Consider the following 19,873-nt stretch of genomic DNA (forward strand, 5'->3'; position numbering starts at 1 on the left):
AGGGTGCTGTGTTTACCTGTGCATCGAGTCAGTAGGGCTAGTATTATTATTTATGTTTCCATGGCAAAGACTTGATTTAGTCTATCAGGAATGGGGGCGGCTTTTTGCTATTCTTGCAATTATACTATGATTACATGGAAGAATCCACTTTAACTCTGAGGGGTATAGATGTGGTTTTTGGATATTATTATATGTTAAATGGATCAGTGCCAGTAGTTTTTTATTTTCTCACTGATTGATACATATGAAGAATAGCACATAAGATGAGTGTTACACATTTTACAACACGCATATGAGAGTTTTAACAACTCTGTTACACTAAGAGATGTCTAAACTATATGATGGTTTAGTCTTGATGTTTTGCACACTGTCTCCTAGGATTGGAGGCTTACTAGGGGAGGGATTGTTAGGCCTTTATAAGTTTGTTCACTTGAACTGTATGTTTGTCAGAAGAAGGGACACTATATGTCCCGAAACGTCACTTAATAAATTTCCAGTTTGATGGCAGAAGACCGCAGTGAGTGCTTTGAATCATTTGCTATTATACACTCCCTGAGAGCACCCTGGAAGTTGATGAGAGGTGATGAGAGTATATATATATATACTGCACAAAACGTTATAAGGGCTCAAAGATATGAGGTCTCATGTGTTAGGAAAAAAAGCAAGCAAAAGGCTTTAACATAGAGATACATACATATACATGTCTAAAGATGTATATACAGTATATGTATGTGTATATATATAAATATATAGTGTGTATATATATATATATATATATGTGTGTGTACATATGTATTTATTTGTGTATATATGTATTTACAGACACACATACACATATAAGTACATATATATATATATATATATATATATATATATATATATATATATATATATGCATTGGGCCCATTGCAGTTAAGTAGATGAAAACATAAAAAAACATATTTATGCAATATTTATATTTGACAATGGTTTTAACTATGTATTTACTGTAAATACTTCACATTCCAATGTTCTTAACATAGCAGGATATGTTTTTAAGTATTTATTATTAGATATTCCTATATATATATATGAAAATGCAACTAAACAAAAAGTAATTTGAAAATTCAATTCAGCTTGTACTATATTCAAAAAACACATTATTTTATGTTTTACTTAGTGAAATTAATGTATTTTTGAAAATTTACATTCATTTCCAATCTGATGATTGCAACACGCTCCAAAAAAGTTGGGACGGTGCAATTTAGGGCTAATAGTGATGATAAGAAGTTGATGGGAAACAGGTGAGAGAATTGTGTAATCATAGTATATAAAGGCCTAGTCCTTCAAGAGCAAGGATTGGTTGAGGCTCGCCAATCTGCCAACAGATGCGTCAGCAAATAATCCACCACTTTGAGAACAACATTCCCCCCAAAAAAATCATTAGGATTTTGGGCATTTCTACAGTGCACAATATAATTAAAAGATTCAAGGAATCCAGTCAAAAAGGGCAAGGCCGAAATCCACTTCTGAAAGCTTGTGATCTCAGATCCCTCAGATGTCACTGTCTCAAAAACTGTCATGAGTCTATAATGGATGTCCTGACATGGGCTCGGGAATACTTTGGTAAACCACTGACAGTCAACACTATTTGCCTCTGCATCTACAGATGCAACTTAAGGCAGTACTATGCAAAGCAGAAGCCATACATCAACACTATACAGAAGCACCACCGACTTCTCTGGGCTCTGTCTCATCTGAGATGGACAGTTGTACAGTGGAATCGTGTTTTGAGGTCTGACAAGTCAACATTTCAAATAGTTTTTGGAAAAAATAGCCGTCATGTTCTCCAGATCAAAGAGGAAAAGAAATATCCAAGCTGTTGTTAGCGTCAGGTCCAAAAGTCAGTATCCGTCATGGTATGGGGGGGTGTCAGTGCCCATTGCACGGGTAATTTGCACATCTGTGAGGGAACCATTAATGCAGAAAGATATGTATACATTTTGGAGCAACATATGCTGCCATTGTCGTCTTTTCCAGGGACATCGCTGCATTTTCCAGCAGGACAACGCCAAACCCCATTCTGCCCGAATTACAAGTGCATGTTTGTGTAAGCAGAGAGTTCGGGTGCTAGCAAGGCCTGCCTGCAGTCCTGACATGTCTCTGATTGAGAATGTGTGGTGCATTATGAAGGCAACAAAGGCCCTGTACAGTTGTGCAGCTGAAGACATGCATAATGGATGAATGGGGGAAAGAAGTTCTGCTTGCTAAGCTTAACCAACTGGTGTCTTCAGTGCCCAAAAGCTTAGTAAGTGTTATTAAAAGAAAAGTTTATGTTACACAGTGGTAAACAGTCGACTGTCCCAACGTTTTTGGAGTGTGTTGCAGTCAACAAATTTGAAATGATTGTATATTTTCAAAAATAAATTAAATTCACAAAAATTAAAACATCAAATAATGTGTTTTCAATATAGTACAGAGTGAATTGAATTACCAAAATACCATCAAATATATGTAGAAATATGTTTATATGAATAAATAGAACATATTATTCTATGTGAAGAACATTGGAATGTGAAATAATAATATTTTCATGTCAGGTTAGCGCACTTGAGAATATGCAATCGGGTTTGCGTGCGAGTAGGGTGTTATATTTTTTCCACTTTTTTTTCTCCATTGACTTCTAGGGGCAAATAGGTTATTACAGGTGCAGTATTATAAGTTTGGCTATTTGCACATGTCGGGTTTGTGCACGAGCACAAAACAGTTTACTTTTAACTTGTAATATGTGTGCATACTTCTAGCGCAGTTAACGCTCGAGCGGGAGCATTAATTAACGCTCCACTTGTAATCTGGCCCATAATGAGGTTAATCACAATCTTCTGCTTGTTTTCAGGGATAATGATTTCTGAATCTCAGACAGCATTGTCAGAGTATTTCCAGTGATCACAATCCTAACATGCTTTTGCCTTTAATACCCTTGAAGTTTGAAATATTTGCCTCCCAAATACTACACACAATTGATCTTTGTTTTAATGTACCTATTTCCTAATCCAAAAATCAAATACTCAAGATTCAGGACAAACAAAATGTCGATTATGAGTGTTTTTATGTTGAGGAATCCCTTTTAATATTGTGCAGTGATGCTAAAAGGTGACGTGTGCAATTAACCTGTTGTAAAGCAAAACCAAAAAATGATGTGTGTATCTTTCTAAGGGACTTGAACAGAGGAACTATTGCTAAATTAGACGTGTGTTTGATGTGCTGTTGATTTTACACATTGTTATTAGTGTACAAATGCTTAACATTATTGTGTAAATTTAACTGATTGAGCAGTTAGTTTAAATCTGATGATGTTGTTTCGTAATGTGATACAAAATGACAGTGGGTAATTTCAGTGTGTTTTACCCATATGCAAAACCAATATTTTGGAGCACTTGGTAATAATTTGAAAATTGTTATCTTGGGTTTATCAATTCCTTTTAGTTGTTGAATTCTATAAGTGAAAATGTACCATCCAAATGTCTCATTAAATATTAAAGGGACAGTGTACTCTAAAATTGTTTTGTCCCTTAATGTGTTTCAATGACTTGTTTTATCAGCTACAGTGTATAAAATGAATGGGAAATTATTTTTTGGTTTATTTTTGTATATTAAATATCTGTTTTTGTTCTTTGAAACCACGGCCCATTAAAATTGGTTGAGCTTGCAGGAAAATCAGATCTCCTTATTTTATCACTTTCTGTATACACTTATGAATCTTTATATTATCTCTGTCTGTAAACAAAAGTCCAATACTTAGAGAGAACAAGGGACACTGAACCCAAATTTTTTCTTTCATTATTCAGATAGAGCATGAAATTTTAAGCAACTTTCTAATTTACTCCTATTATAAATTTTTCTTTGTACACTTGCTATCTTTATTTTAAAAGCAGGAATGTAAATCTTAGCAGCCAGCCCATTTTACCATGGATAGCGCTTGCCTATTAGTGACTTACCTTTACCCACCAATAAGCAAGCATAACCCAGGTTCTCAAACAGGAATGGCATATGTTAAGTATTGAACAGTTTTTCACCAAATGATAACAAACAAGTCCTTGTGATAAACAATAAAAAACGTTTGATTATGAAAAAGAGCTCATCTGCATCTGTTAACATTGATCAAACCATAGAATGATCAAACGCTATATTTGATAGTTTCCTACACATTGCAATACTGTTCTGTAAAAATAATGGATTATAAAAAATATTTAATCCCACTATTGCCTTAAAGGGACAGTCAAGTCCAAAAATAACTTTCATGATTCAAATAGGGCATGTAATTTTAAACAACTTTCCAATATACTTTTATCACCAATTTTGCTTTGTTCTCTTGGTATTCTTATTTGAAAGCTAAACCTAGGAGGTTCATATGCTAATTTCTTAGACCTTGAAGGCTGCCTCTAATCTAAATGCATTTTGAAAGTTTTTCACCACTAGAGGGCATTAGTTCATGTGTTTTATATAAATAACATTGAGCTCATGCACGTGAATTTACCATGGAGTCAGCTCTGATTGGCTTAAATGCAAGTCTGTCAAAAGAACTGAAATAAGGGGGCAGTCTGCAGAAGCTTAGATACAAGGTAATTACAGAGGTAAAATGTGCATAATTATAACTCTGTAGGTTATGCAAAACTGGGGAATTGGTAATTAAGGCATTATCTATCTTTTAAAACAACAAAAATTCTGGTGTTGACTGTCCCTTTAAATAGAATATTTTCTTTTGCAAAAAAAAAATAGATAGATGGACAAATATATATATTAATATATATTTAACTATGTTCATATAGATATAGCTTCCTCTTTTCTTTAGGCCTGGGAAAAAGCAATCATTAAAAAGTTTTTTATTAAATATGGCATGTCATTACAGTTAAAGTGTATCATTAGCGGGTATTTTTATGTCTGAATTACTGTGCAAACACTGCTACATATCTCTATATACAGAAATATGTTTATCAATAGTTAAACAACTTCAGGCCTTTATTTATATTTTATACCTCCAGGTGAGTACATTTGAAAACATAATGTACATAGAAAAAGTAAAACAGATATAATGTGAAAATGTGATCAATCAATTAATCAATCTAGTTTTCTACTAAAGAAAATATGTTGTGTAAGAGTAAAGCAAACAAAACACAAAGGTTGGGGTAATGTATTTGCCATTGTCATAAGCAGAGTCTAGGCAATTTCTGACAGATACAGCAGTGTTAATTTATTTCTAGATTTATATTTCTCAGGGTAGCCCCACTAAAATCACATTGTAAATGAGTAACAGAGAAAATAGTCAAATAAAAAAGCTTTTACAACACGTTCTCCACAAATGTAGCACTTAAGTGTATGCAAAAATTAAATATACCAGATTGTATTTTTATGGTAGTGTCTCATTATTTTACTTTTGTTGAGTTAGTTTTTAGGATATGCTTCATGCATTCATTTGAGCTTTGACCCCCTAAGGTCAGAGGCAAAGGAAGAGACAGAGGGGCCCTATATAAATTGGTTAAGTACATGTAGGCACTGCTTGTGGCCCTCAGAGGACTCCATAGCAACCTCCATCATGTCCTTTGTCTATTTCCATTTTTTTACAAGCATTACTAGATTTTATCAGAGAAAGACAAGCACATAATAATAACCTATGACAATTTATATTACATACAATTTCACAACTATCACAGCTATTGTCAGCTTCAAAGTTTACATTTTGTTGTAAACAGAATATTTTTTTGCAGACTCAATATATTTTAAACACATACGGCCAGATTAGGGAGTTCTCGTTATGAGCTGTGCGGTGCTAACGTGCAGTTTTTTCTCACCGATCACTTACCTGCAGCGCTGGTATTACAGGATTTTACAAACCCGGCGTTAAAAGGCAAGAAGTGAGCGTTGAGCAAAATTGTGCTCCTTATCGCACTTCAATACCAGCGCTGCTTAAGTCAGCGGTGAGCTGGTCGTACGTGCTCATGCACGATTTCCCCATAGGAATTAACGGGGAGAACCGGCTGAGAAAAAGTCTAACACCTGCAATAAAGCAGCGTAAAACTCAGTAACGCAGCCCCATTGATTCCTATGGGGAAATAAAATGTATGTTTACACCTAACACCCTAACATGAACCACGAGTCTAAACACCCTAATCTTACACTTATTAACCCCTAATCTGCCGCCCCGACATCGCCGACACCTACATTATATTTATTAACCCCTAATCTGCCACTCCGGACACCGCCGTAACCTACATTATACTTATTAACCCTTAATCTGCTGCCCCCAACATCGCCGAAATCTACATTATTTTTATTAACCCCTAATCTGCCGCCCCCGACATCGTCGCCACCTACATTATACTTATTAACCCCTAATCTACGGCTCCGGACGTCGCTGCCACTATAATAAACATATTAACCCCTAAACCGCCGCACTCCTGCCTCGCAAACATTAGTTAAATATTATTAACCCCTAATCTGCCGTCCCTAACATCGCCGCCACCTACCTACATTTATTAATCCCTAATCTGCCACTCCCAACGTCGCTGCCACTATACTAAATGTATTAACCCCTAAACCTAAGTCTAACCCTAACCCTAACCCCCCCTAACTTAAATATAATTACAATAAATCTAAATAAAAATTAATATTATTACCTAAATAATTTGAAACTAAAAGCTTACCTATAAAATAAACCCTAAGCTAGCTACAATATAACTAATAGTTACATTCTATCTAGCTTAGGGTTTATTTTTATTTTACAGGCAAGTTTGTATTTATTTTAACTAGGTAGAATAGTTATTAAATAGTTATTAACTATTTAATAACTACCTAGCTAAAATAAATACAAATTTACCTGTAAAATAAAACCTAACCTAAGTTACACTATCACCTAACACTACACTACAATTAAATAAATTACCTAAATTAAATACAATTAAATAAATTAAATACAATTAGCTAAAGTACAAAAAAAAACACTAAATTACAGAAAATAATAAACAAATTACAAGATATTTAAACTAATTACACCTAATCTAATAGCCCTATCAAAATAAAAAAAAGCCCCCCCAAAATAAAAAAAACCCTAGCCTAAACTAAACTACCAATAGCCCTTAAAAGTGTCTTTTGCGGGGCATTGCCACAAACAAATCAGCTCTTTTACCTGTAAAAAAAAAATACAAACACCCCCCCAACAGTAAAACTCACCACCCACACAACCAACCCCCCAAATAAAAACCTAACTAAAAAACCTATGCTCCTCAATGCCCTGAAAGGGCATTTGGATGGGCATTGCCCTAAACTAAAAATAAAACCCACCCAATACACCCTTAAAAAAACCTAACACTATCTCCCTGAAGATCGACTTACTGTTCTGAAGACCGGACATCCATCCTCAAGGAAGCGGCAGAAGTCTTCATCCAACCGGGCCAAAGTCCTCAACGAAGCCAGGAGAAGTCTTCATCCAAGCCAGGTGAAGTGGTCCTCCAGACAGGCAGAAGTCTTCATCCAGACGGCATCTTCTATCTTCATCCATCCATCGCGGAGCGGCTCCATCTTCAAGACATCCGACACGGAGCATCCTCTTCATCCGGAGTCTTCTTACTGAATGACGGTTCCTTTAAATGACGTCATCCAAGATGGCGTCCCTTAGATTCCAATTGGCTGATAGAATTCTATCAGCCAATCGGAATTAAGGTAGATAAAATCCTATTGGCTAATGCAATCAGCCAATAGGATTGAAGTTCAATCCTATTGGCTGATCCAATCAGCCAATAGGATTGAGCTTGCATTCTATTGGCTGATTGGAACAGCCAATAGAATGCGAGCTCAATCCTATTGGCTGATTGGATGTCCGGTCTTCAGAACAGTAAGTCGATCTTCAGGTGGATAGTGTTAGGTTTTTTTAAGGGTGTATTGGGTGGGTTTTATTTTTAGGTTAGGGCTTTGGGCCGCAAAAGAGCTAACTGCCCTTTTAAGGGCAATGCCCATCCAAATGCCCTTTTCAGGGCAATGGGGAGCTTAGGTTTTTTTAGTTAGGTTTTTATTTGGGGGGTTGGTTGTGTGAGTGGTGGGTTTTACTGTTGGGGGTGTTTGTATTTTTTTTTTTTTTACAGGTAAAAGAGCTGATTTCTTTGGGGCAATGCCCCGCAAAAAGCCCTTTTAAGGGCTATTGGAAGTTTAGTTTAGGCTAGGGTTTTTTATTATTTTTTGGGGGGTTTATATTGATAGGGCTATTAGATTAGGTGTAATTAGTTTAAATATTCAATAATTTCTTTTTTTATTTTGTGTAATTTAGTGTTTGTTTTTTTGTACTTTAGCTAATTGTATTTAATTTATTTAATTGTATTTAATTTAGGAAATTTATTTAATTGTAGTGTAGTGTTAGGTGTTAGTGTAACTTAGGTTAGGTTTTATTTTACAGGTAAATCTGTATTTATTTTAGCTAGGTAGTTATTAAATAGTTAATAACTATTTAATAATTATTCTACCTAGTTAAAATAAATACAAACTTGCCTGTAAAATAAAAATATACCCTAAAATAGATACAATGTAACTATTAGTTATATTGTAGCTAGCTTAGGGTTTATTTTATAGGTAAGTATATAGTTTTAAATAGGAATAATGTAGTTAATGATAGGAATTTTATTTAGATTTATTGTAATTATATTTAAGTTAGGGGGTGTTAGGGTTAGACTTAGATTTAGGGGTTAATACATTTAATATAGTGGAGGTGACGTTGGGGACGGCAGATTAGGGGTTAATAAATGTAATGTAGGTGGCGGCGATGTTAGGGGCGGCAGATTAGGGGTTAATAATATTTAACTAGTGTTTGCGAGGCGGGAGTGCGGCAGTTTACGGGTTAATATGCTTATTCTAGTGGCGGCAATGTCCGGAGCTGCAGATTAGGGGTTAATAATTTTAGTTTAGTATTTACGATGCCGGAGGGCCTCGGTTTAGGGGTTAATAGGTAGTTTATGGGTGTTAGTGTACTGTTTAGCACTTTATGAGTTTTATGCTACAGCGTTGTAGTGTAAAACTCATAACTATGGACTTTAGAATGCGTTACGGATCTTGGAGGTAGAGGGTGTACCGCTCACTTTTTGGCCTCCCAGGATTGACTCGTAATACCAGCGCTATGGAAGTCCCATAGAAAAAAGGGTTTACGAAGTTTACGTAAGTCGTTTTGCGGTAAGGCCAAAGAAGTGTGCGGTGCCCCCAAACCTGCAAGACTTGTAATACCAGCGGTAGTGAAAAAGCAGCGTTAGGATCTGTTAACGCTGCTTTTTCAGCCTAACGCACAACTAGTAATCTAGCCGATAGAAAATGACTATTCCAATGTAAAAACATATTATTTCAATGTAAAAACAGCAGTAAGTTTTACAGGATAGCTGTATATCTCTTCTTTCACCATGATTGCAAACTTTAGTATACTCTTGATGATAAGTAGATTATCATTAATTATTCTTATAATCTTCTGATGGTACATTCTTTGTAGAAAATGATTCCATCACTAATATGTACTGATCTAGGGTCCCTACTTGTATATAATAATACCTATGTAGTACAATATACTGATCTTTAATAACCACATTTCTTGCATTAGGGGCATCATTTGATTTGACATGGAAAAGGGAAGATTCTATAACACAAGAGATCTTGGAGTGAGGGGTTCAGTGGTGCACTATAGAGGTCTTTAAGGACTTGGCAGCTTGTCTTTTGAAACATTTTATTTTTTTTCCTCAGAAAATGCATATCCTCTGTTTTATTCCAGTGGTAGCCAGTGCTCACTTTCTGTCCCTTTTTACCTGTCTCTGGTCACTTTCTATCAGACACAGGAGATATTAATACTTTTTTCCCTAGAGTTGTGTGATTATTTTGAGGGCTTTGGGAACAAGTGTGAACCCTTGAATGACACATGTTGCTTTTATCAAGTCTGGAATCTATTTGAGACAGTTATTTTCACCATGTGATAGATGACGTTTGGGCATTATTTTAACTCACATTCTTAGGCAATAAATTAGATTGCATTGATAATTATTAATCCTATTAATAACATTTGGATTACAGTAGTAAATACCCTGCTTAGTTTTACTCATTATTGCATTGACTGCTAATCAATATAGTAGAAAAAATATAGTAGAACGCTGCTTTTTTGCAGGTGTTAGGTTTTTTTACAGCTCAAACTGCCCCATTGTTTCCTATGGGGAAATCATGCACGAGCACGTTTTTGAAGCTGGCCGCGTCCGTAAGCACCGCTGGTATTTAGAGTTGAAGTGGCGGTAAATTATGCTATACGCTCCCTTTTGGAGCCTAACACAGCCCTTCAGAGAACTCTAAATACCAGCGTTGTTTAAAAGGTGCGGGGGGAAAAATACACGCGTAGCTAACGCACCCCTTTGGCCGCAGAACTCTAAATCTAGCCGATAGGTTGTTGTATTAAGAACAACACACCAATTTAAGCAGCGCGTCTAAATGACAGACCAGAGTATAAAAATAGAAATAATGTAGTCTTAAAATATACTTCTATAGTGACAATAAATTAGATGAAAAAATAATACATATAAAAATTAATACTAACAAATAATGATAATGTTAATAATAAAAATAATAATAAAAATAAAAATGAATAAAATGTCCACAATACCCTGTGTCTTGTATTATAAATGACACATAGGGTCAATAAAAGTCTCTGAACAATACCGTTTGATTTAAAGTGAAGGTCAATTTTGACGAATTAGGGCCCAGTTTTTAATAATCCTATTAAAAACAAGGGCACTTTAATTCATCAAAGTTGACATTTCAAGCATTTTCTTCAAAAACGTACCTTTTTAATCCTGAGAGCTGCTGCAGAGCTTCCTCCGCCCGTCACAAGTCCTCTTCACGGGTCCAAAATGACGAATCCAGCTTCATCCAATCATGGCGTTCCCTCAGGCCATGATCCCCCTGGGGGAACACTGTGATTGGAGAAAGCTGGATTCGTCATTTTTGATGTAAGCAGAGGCTTCCGACAGCCGGGGGAATCGAGGGAGCAGCTTTCAGGATTAAAAGGTAAATTTTTGAAGAAAACGCTTGAGATATAAATATTTATGAATTAAAGTGCCCTTGTTTTTAATAGGATTATTAAAAACCGGGCACTAATTTGTCAAAATTGACCTTTACTTTAAGTTGAATGAATCACCATGGATTTCAGATTCTCAGTGTTATAAATGTAAACTCCTCCTTGCTTGGTCGGATTGGTGCTGCCTCCCCAGAAACTATGATAGACACCCCGTCTCCGTAGAAAACTATGAGAAACAAAAAGTGGACAGGTGCAACCGCGACTCACAGCATCAGTTTATTTAGGCAAACACTATTGCACTTACAAGATAACAATTGAAAAATTGCCTTAAAACCCCAACCCCTCCTGGCTATCGATCTTTGTATGCAGTCACTTCAGGCTACTGCTTGTCACCTCCGTGTGGGTGCCATTGTTCAGGATCTTGTCTCACTGTGTGAGGTCGCCTTAGGTGCAGGGTGAGTTTAAAATCCTTCCTTTTGTACTCCTGGACGCATTTCGTCCACTACACAGGCGGACTTTTCAACAGGTAATATTTAGATAAACTGTGTGGGGTTTTAAATTTGCCGGTTTCTACGAGATCCCACCCCTATACATTGATTGACACTCTCAGTTTTAGTTTACCCGGCACATAGATACATTATACATATTGCAACTACTAACAGCAATAGATGTTGTGCCAAGAAGGAGGCGCTGGTTCACTAAAGATCTTTGTCTGTTTACTTGAATATGTTCCACTCGTCAGGAGAAATTTGCTCCTAGTTCCAATTGAGATATTGTGCTGAGAAACTGTATCAAGACAACATGTAATAACATGTAGATACACACAGCATATATTCAGGATAACCGGCTCCTTGTATGTGCAAAGAAGAGAACTTCACCTGCTTTCTTATCTAAAAACAGTTTTATTTTGCCCAACATGTTTCAACGGACCCAGCTGTCTTTCTCAAGAGCATTTACAAATGGAAAAAGTGCTTAATAAACCAAGCATACCTTTCTGCAACGCAGGTGGTCTTTAAATATACAATCAAGGACGCTACCTGTTACCTCATTGGTGGAGGCCGGGTTTACACTAGTTAAAAACATTCAAGAACATTCCATTGGAAACAGTATGTTTTACTATTGTCGGCTGTAAGTGCCGTTGCAGACTAGGTGACAGGATGAAAGAGATCTATGTTAGATTTCAATATATACCAATACAGATTACCACCATTGTAAAAAGATAGCATTTAACAAAAATAGTAAGACCACCATTGAGAAACAGATGTAATATTAGCAAATACAAAATTACAAGATAGCATTATATGTTAAAAGTAATGTAATGCCGGTCATAAAAAGAACTGGATGTTATATTGACAAGTAAAATGTTACAAAAAAACAAGGGAAATTTAATCTAACAGTTTGGTATCATAACAAAGGTAATGTTACAAATAAGCAATAGATCGCAGTCTAAAAAATTGCAGTCTAAGAAATTATTCATATATAGCGATAAGTATAAATTCATGATGTTATTCTTATTAAAAATTATTTTACACAAAAGCAGCAATCTTTGTGTCTTTATTAAGACCCCAATGTGCATACGTTTTTAATGTATGTATCCATTTTAGTTCTCTTTGATCTAGTTGTCTGGCTAGGTTACCACCTCTCCAATGTAATTAAACCCTTTCTATTCCTATCCACATAAAGGATTCTTTATTAAAGAATTGACAGTTGTTACAATGTAGAGGTACTCCATGATCATCATGTTTTTTTTTCTATTTTATTTAAGTGTACCATGATACAGGTCTTTAAAAATCTGGACGTTTGTCCCAAATATTGACATTTACCGCCACATTGTAGTAAATATATAACGTTCTTGCTTTTACATGTAATAAAATCTTTTATTTCAAAATTCTTCCCAGTGACAGTGGAGTTAAATGTTCTATGGGTTCTTCTGGTGTAATTACAACCTTTACATTTTCCACATGTAAAAAAGCCTGTCATATAGCTAATTTGAAGAGGTTTTTTGGGGGGCTATCCCTTTAATCTTTTCTGTAAATGACTAGTGGTTTCTTAGGGATCATAGGTCATAAAAATTCAACCTCTTTTAGAATATGCCAATGTTTTTCTACAATTTTTTTAATTGCTCGATGTTCCGCATTAGAAGTAGTTACAAATTTTGGGAAGTTGCTGGTGATATTCTCTCTTTTATTATTTTCCAGAAGTTCTAGTCTATTTCTATTTTGTACTTCATTTCTCTACTGCTCTAGAGTTGTACTATTATACCCTTTTTGTATAAACCTCTCTTTCAGAATTTTAGATTGCTGATCATATTCTTCTGTCTTACTGCAGTTTCTACGAATTCTTAAGAATTGACTTTTTGGTACTGCCTTGAACCAGTTAGGGTGATGACAGCTATCCTGCTTTATATATGTATTTGTGTCACATTTTTTAAAGAATGTTTTACTTTGTACAACATTGTCTTTAATATAGAGGGTTAGATCAAGGAAATTCATTTCATATCTGTGATATTCTGGGGTTAGTGAAATAAACTGATTATTATTATTTAGACTATTCACAAAATTTGTTAAATTTGCTTCTCCCCCTTTACATATGCAAATTACATAATCAAAATACCTATGCCAGGACACCAGGTTTGCACCAAATTCCACATTATGCCAGACATGATTGGTTTCAAAGAAATCCATATAAATATTGGCATAACTTGGTGCAAACCTGGTGCCCATGGCAGTACCACAAACCTGTAGTTAATAATTATCGTTAAACCAGAAAAAAATTGTGATGTAGAATAAAATGTATAGCTCTGATTATAAAATCCAGAAGTTTAGGTTGTAAATTCTGATCATTTCCATTTGACTGCTTCTAATCCCTTTTTGTGATTAATTATAGAGTAAAGAGAGGTCACAGCCATAGTAATTCATAGAAAGTTTTCTTGCCAAGTTACATCCTGCATAATTTGCAAGGCATGTTTAGTGTCCTTTAAGTGTGATCTTGCTTTTTCTGCATATGGTTGAAGAAATAAATCTATAAAATCTGACAGATTAGATATCAAAGAATCAATGCCACTAATAATGGGCCTACCAGGGGGTCTTGTGGCATGCTTATGTAATTTAAGTAAAAAAATAAAATATAAGGGTTCTAGAATCCTCTTTAAATAAAAAATCAAATTCATCTTTAGATATTATTTTCTGATTTTGCACTTCTAAAAGTAATTTATGTAGTGTGGTAGTGAACTCTTTTTTAGGGTTTTTATTTAAAACAGTGTAGGTATTAGAATCTCCCAAAATTCTATTGGCCTCTTCCATATAATATTCTCTATCCAATATCACAACTCCTCCCCCTTTATCGGCCTCCTTAATGACTATATCTTCCCTTTTATTAAGGGCTGTCAAGATTTCCACTTCTTGTTTTGTAGGATTTGAGCATTTGTTATTAATTTTTTGGGACAAATTATCTATATCTCTCATAAGTAGTTTATTGAATACCTCAATATTAGGACCTTTGCTATGACTTGGGTAGAATCTTGAAGGATTCTTAAACTTACTTCTTGGAATTTCAGATGTTGGGTTTGGAATATATTGGTTAGAAAATGTATTTAGGTCGAGCGCCAAGGTATAGCCTCAAGTTAGTACACAGGGACCTCCTAGCTGGTCTGGAATAGGAACAAATATTGGTGGGGGTGTATACAGCGCCTAATTAGGCAAGAGGCTTTGTATTCAATAGAGCATCCAGGTGTAGAGTAGGTATAAATAAATATACATACAGGTACAAGTAAAATGAATATACATATAGATATAAGTATAAATATAATTAAACAATTTATTACAACAGTTAATATTAGATGAGATAAGAGTGTATTCAACAATTTACTAATAATTCAAAGTATCAGCGATTAAATGATTGATCAATCAGATTTCACAGTTAAAAAGCATATATTCAGTTTAAAAGCATCAACAATACATTACATGGTACTTCAATAGAAAACATCAAAAATAAGAACATAGAAAAAAGGGGGGGATCAGTTGGGATCCATATTAGGGGGTTAGTCCAAAATGATGTGTGTGAATACAATATAGTGAAAGTCTCAAAGTTCCAAAGTTAGTAAAGTGACAAATATATCCTATAAAAGTCAAAGAAGCAACGTGGAAAATGGTGTGCTGTAATCCAAATCAAGCAGTGATATAAAAAACTCTAAAGAATGTTTTACTTTGTACAACATTGTCTTTAATATAGAGGGTTAGATCAAGGAAATTAATTTCATATCTGTGATATTCTGGGGTTAGTGAAATCAACTTATTATTATTATTTAGACTATTCACAAAATTTGTTAAATTTGCTTCTCCCCCTTTACATATGCAAATTACATAATCATTATACCTATGCCAGAACACCAGAATTCCACATTATGCCAGACATGATTGGTTTCAAAGAAATCCATATAAATATTGGCATAACTTGGTGCAACCCTGGTGCCCATGGCAGTACCACAAACCTGTAGTTAATAATTATCGTTAAACCAGAAAAAATTGTGATGTAGAATAAAATCTATAGCTCTGATTATAAAATCCAGAAGTTTAGGTTGTAAATTCTGATCTTCAGATAATTTCCATTTGACTGCTTCTAATCCCTTTTTGTTATTAATTATAGAGTAAAGAGAGGTCACAGCCATAGTAATTCATAGAAAGTTTTCTTGCCAAGTTACATCCTGCATAATTTTCAAGGCATGTTTAGTGTCCTTTAAGTGTGATCTTGCTTTTTGTGCATATGGTTGAAGAAAAAAATCTATAAAAGCTGACAAATTAGATATCAAAGAATCAATGCCACTAATAATGGGCCTACCAGGGGGTCTTGTGGCAAATTGTAGAAAGACATTGGCATATTCTAAAAGAGAATTTTAACCCAATGTTAAATCTCAGCGCTCCCTGCAATAGTCTATCTCCCCTGCCCGACTGTGCACAGAAGATTTTTTTCAGAAATTTAAGATTTAATTTTTCTAGTTTTTAGATTAAAATATCCGTTTTATACTACCTATTTTGTGTGTGTGGGACAATCTGTCTTTAAAATCTATAATAACATTGAAATGGTTAGAATGGTTAAAATATTCATACGTAAAAAATTACAATATTATATATATATTCAATTTAACCAACAATGTCCATAAAAAATGTCCAGATAGTATGTGCTATTATATTGAACCTTAAAAGAATATTGAAGCTCCTTTCAGATTTCCTGCACTTGATCGGTTGCTGCTTAGTGTGTAAACCGGATGTCTTTCGTCCGACGAAGGTGTAGTAACTGAAATGAGATAGAAGACACACAGCGCCCACCGAATCAAGGTAGCTTTTAAAACAATTTATTATGCGCAAAAAATAAAATATATACACTTACAAGACTGTAGTGTTATAGATGCCTTTAAAAGATTATGTTGTCAGCAAGAGTCCGTCCATCCACAACCAGCTGATAAGCTTAGAGTTCCGTATTCAAGGGCTGCTCACACAGTCTTGCCGCCTCAGCTGTTCTCCCACAACAGCGTGTGATGTTCTGCCCAGAGAGCGGCTTGTATACTTCCACTTAGCTTAACGCTGGGATAACGTGCTTCAGGACACTTCAATGCTTTGTCCTATTTAACCCAACGCGTTTCTTTTGCAAGCGTGCAAACTTCCTATGGGGTATTTCTCTCTCCTTTGCTTGTCAAGCAAAGGAGAGAGAAATACCCCTGAGGAAGTTTGCACGCTTGCAAAAGAAACGCGTTGGGTTAAATAGGACAAAGCATTGAAGTGTCCTGAAGCACGTTATCCCAGCGTTAAGCTAAGTGGAAGTATACAAGCCGCTCTCTGGGCAGAACATCACACGCTGTTGTGGGAGAACAGCTGAGGCGGCAAGACTGTGTGAGCAGCCCTTGAATACGGAACTCTAAGCTTATCAGCTGGTTGTGGATGGACGGACTCTTGCTGACAACATAATCTTTTAAAGGCATCTATAACACTACAATCTTGTAAGTGTATATATTTTATTTTTTGCGCATAATAAATTGTTTTAAAAGCTACCTTGATTCGGTGGGCGCTGTGTGTCTTCTATCTCATTTCATATTCTAAAAGAGGATGAATATTTATGACCTATGATCCCTAAGAAACACATTTACAGAAAAGGACAACATTTTAAACAAAAATTAGCACCGTCATTGATTAAAGGGATAGCCCCCCAAAAAACCTCTTCAAATTAGCTATATGACAGGCTTTGTTACATGTGGAAAATGTAAAGGTTGTAATTACACCAGAAGAACCCATAGAACATTTAACTCCACTATCACTGGGAAGAATTTTGAAATAAAAGATTTTATTACATGTAAAAGCAAGAACGTTATATATTTACTACAATGTGGCTGTAAATGTCAATATTTGGGACAAACGTCCAGATTTTTAAAGACCTGTATCATGGAACACAAATAAAATAGAAAAAAAACATGACGATCATGGAGTACCTCTACATTGTAACAACTGTCAATTCTTTAATAAAGAATCCTTTATGTGGATAGGAATAGAAAGGGTTAAATTACATTGGAGAGGTAGTAACATAGCCAGACAACTAGATCAAAGAGAACTAAAATGGATACATACATTAAAAACGTATGCACAGGGGCGAAACTACAGGGGGTGCAGAGGTCGCAGGTGCGACTGGGCCCCTTAGGAAACTAAGCCACAGAGATTCAACATGATATTATTCATACATATGTATTATATTTTTAAATGCATCTATTGCTGTTACTAGTTGCGATATGTATAATGTATCTATTTTATTTGATTTGATAAGGTTTAATTAACGTTATTTAAGTTAGTCCTTTTTAGCCTGTTTGCTTAGTTCTGATCTAAAATTAGTTTGTCACTTAAAGTATATTGTTTGGTTACATAGCAATATAAAATATATAATCTGAGGCTACCACAGAGAGATCCAAGAGTGGTCTCTCCAATATATTATACCTTCCCTTGCTATCAGACTTGTTTCCTTCTTTGAGGTCCTAGAGCGATCTCCTGAGGTTAATATGGAAGGTTAGTTTTTGTTCAGGCACCATGTGTTAATTTGACCATTTTTTAATGTTTACTATTTTGTTGGTGAGTTGTGCAGAAGTTTTCACGTACTATTACAGAACTATGCTGGACTGCACATTTTTCTTTTGACATTGTACGACAATACGTTGTATTACAATTTCCTCTATATATGTATACTGTTTGTATGCCTAACCTTAGTACCTCAGTATATAAAAAAATAAAAAAAATAAGTTTAGTTGACATTACTTAAAAAGCTGATGCAAATACTTGCCTCAATTTTTTGAGTAAACCAAGCAATTTTTTTACAGTGTGGTATTTGTCAGCACTGGAAGAACTATAAGAAATTATTTAAATGTAGTAGCTAATCTTCCTTTAAAACTAAGATCTTTACAGCAATTTTTTTTTTTTCAAATCAGTTTTGGTGCCCTTGGCAATTTTTAAAATATGTTTACATTTAATTATAATCAATTACATATAAATAGTACATCTATGAAAATCCCAAAATTTGCAAATTACGAATTTTGTGGCAGAAATGTTGATACTCTTTTTAACTATTGAAATTGGTTATATTTTAACAAAAATTATTATAAATCCATTCTATAAATCTGCCATTTAATAGTGCAACTGTACACTTGATAAATAAAGATACACTGTAGATGTGTCATTTTGCACTGTCCTTTACAGGGTTATATCAACTGAAAATCCTAAGATTAAATAAAGTCAGTATTGATCAATCCCTCTCTGTTATAACAGGTTACAATGTAATATTGAGCTTGGTTTTAACTAGTAGGAGATCTTTGTCTTTCTTGTCCAGTTAATGTGCAATTGCAATATACTTTTCAGGTTATGGAACTGCAAATTGGCCATGTGGGAATAATGATATATATGTGCCATTTTACAGATTCAGATGGTTTGGACTTTGGGAAGAAGATCAGCGTCCCAAAGGACATTATGTTGGAAGAATTAACTCATCACAGTAACCGAGGGGCAATGTTATTTAAGAAAAGGCAGAGGAGATCAGAGAAATACACTTTTGAAAATGTTCCATATCAAATGAATCTACAAAGTAATGTGAGTACTTCCCAGATAAAAAAATATTTTTGTGCTATAACTAGGCTGCTGCATATATAATGCATAAATTGATTATAAAAGAATTAAAAAAGACAAAGGCAATTAACATGATAATGTTCTTTAAACACTAAAATTGAAGCACGGCAAACTATTGCTTGACATTAACCGAGATTAAACTTTGATTAGTAATATTTAGTAGAATATAAATTTCAGCCGAATGACTGGATCTAGCTTTCTGCAGGACGCGCTATTGTGATAATACAGTTTTTGGAGAAAATAATAATGAAAGGTCTAGTGTGTCTAACCATTTTTAATACTAGTCTAATTAATGCAAGATAGATATAAACATAAATAAATCTTGAAGTCTTGCCACCAGCATTGAATTGTAAATGGAGGAACATCTGAAAGAATGATGATGAACAGGGTAGTACATAATTAGGTGGCACTGAGACCTCAGCAACTGAGTTATAAACAAGATGCCCAATGGTAAATATAACAATGGCTTCTTATTTAGAATAGAACTAGAAAATCAAATCACAATATCCTCACAACAATATATTTTTATTTATATGCAATAACCCCCACTACATATGTCTGAATGCACAGGAAATGTACTGTACATTAATATTTAAATAACTTACTCTAAAGTGCCCTATGAACTGCAAATTGGAAACATCCCTCAAGCATAGAAGAGAAGAAA

The 19,873-nt window shown here is 34.7% G+C and overlaps 1 protein-coding gene across 2 annotated transcripts in view; it reads left to right on the forward strand.

Annotated features, from left to right (window-relative positions):
• Nucleotides 1-19,873, forward strand: part of MYOZ2 (myozenin 2) — a 116,603-nt gene that overhangs the window by 75,323 nt on the left and 21,407 nt on the right. For both annotated transcript variants that reach the window (XM_053703598.1, XM_053703599.1), the window contains one exon: nt 19,004-19,173. In XM_053703598.1, the coding sequence (XP_053559573.1) occupies nt 19,004-19,173 (170 nt within the window). The remainder of the gene's footprint in view (nt 1-19,003; nt 19,174-19,873) is intronic.

The sequence above is a fragment of the Bombina bombina genome, chromosome 2 (assembly GCF_027579735.1).
Source record: "Bombina bombina isolate aBomBom1 chromosome 2, aBomBom1.pri, whole genome shotgun sequence".
Classification (NCBI taxonomy): domain Eukaryota; kingdom Metazoa; phylum Chordata; class Amphibia; order Anura; family Bombinatoridae; genus Bombina; species Bombina bombina.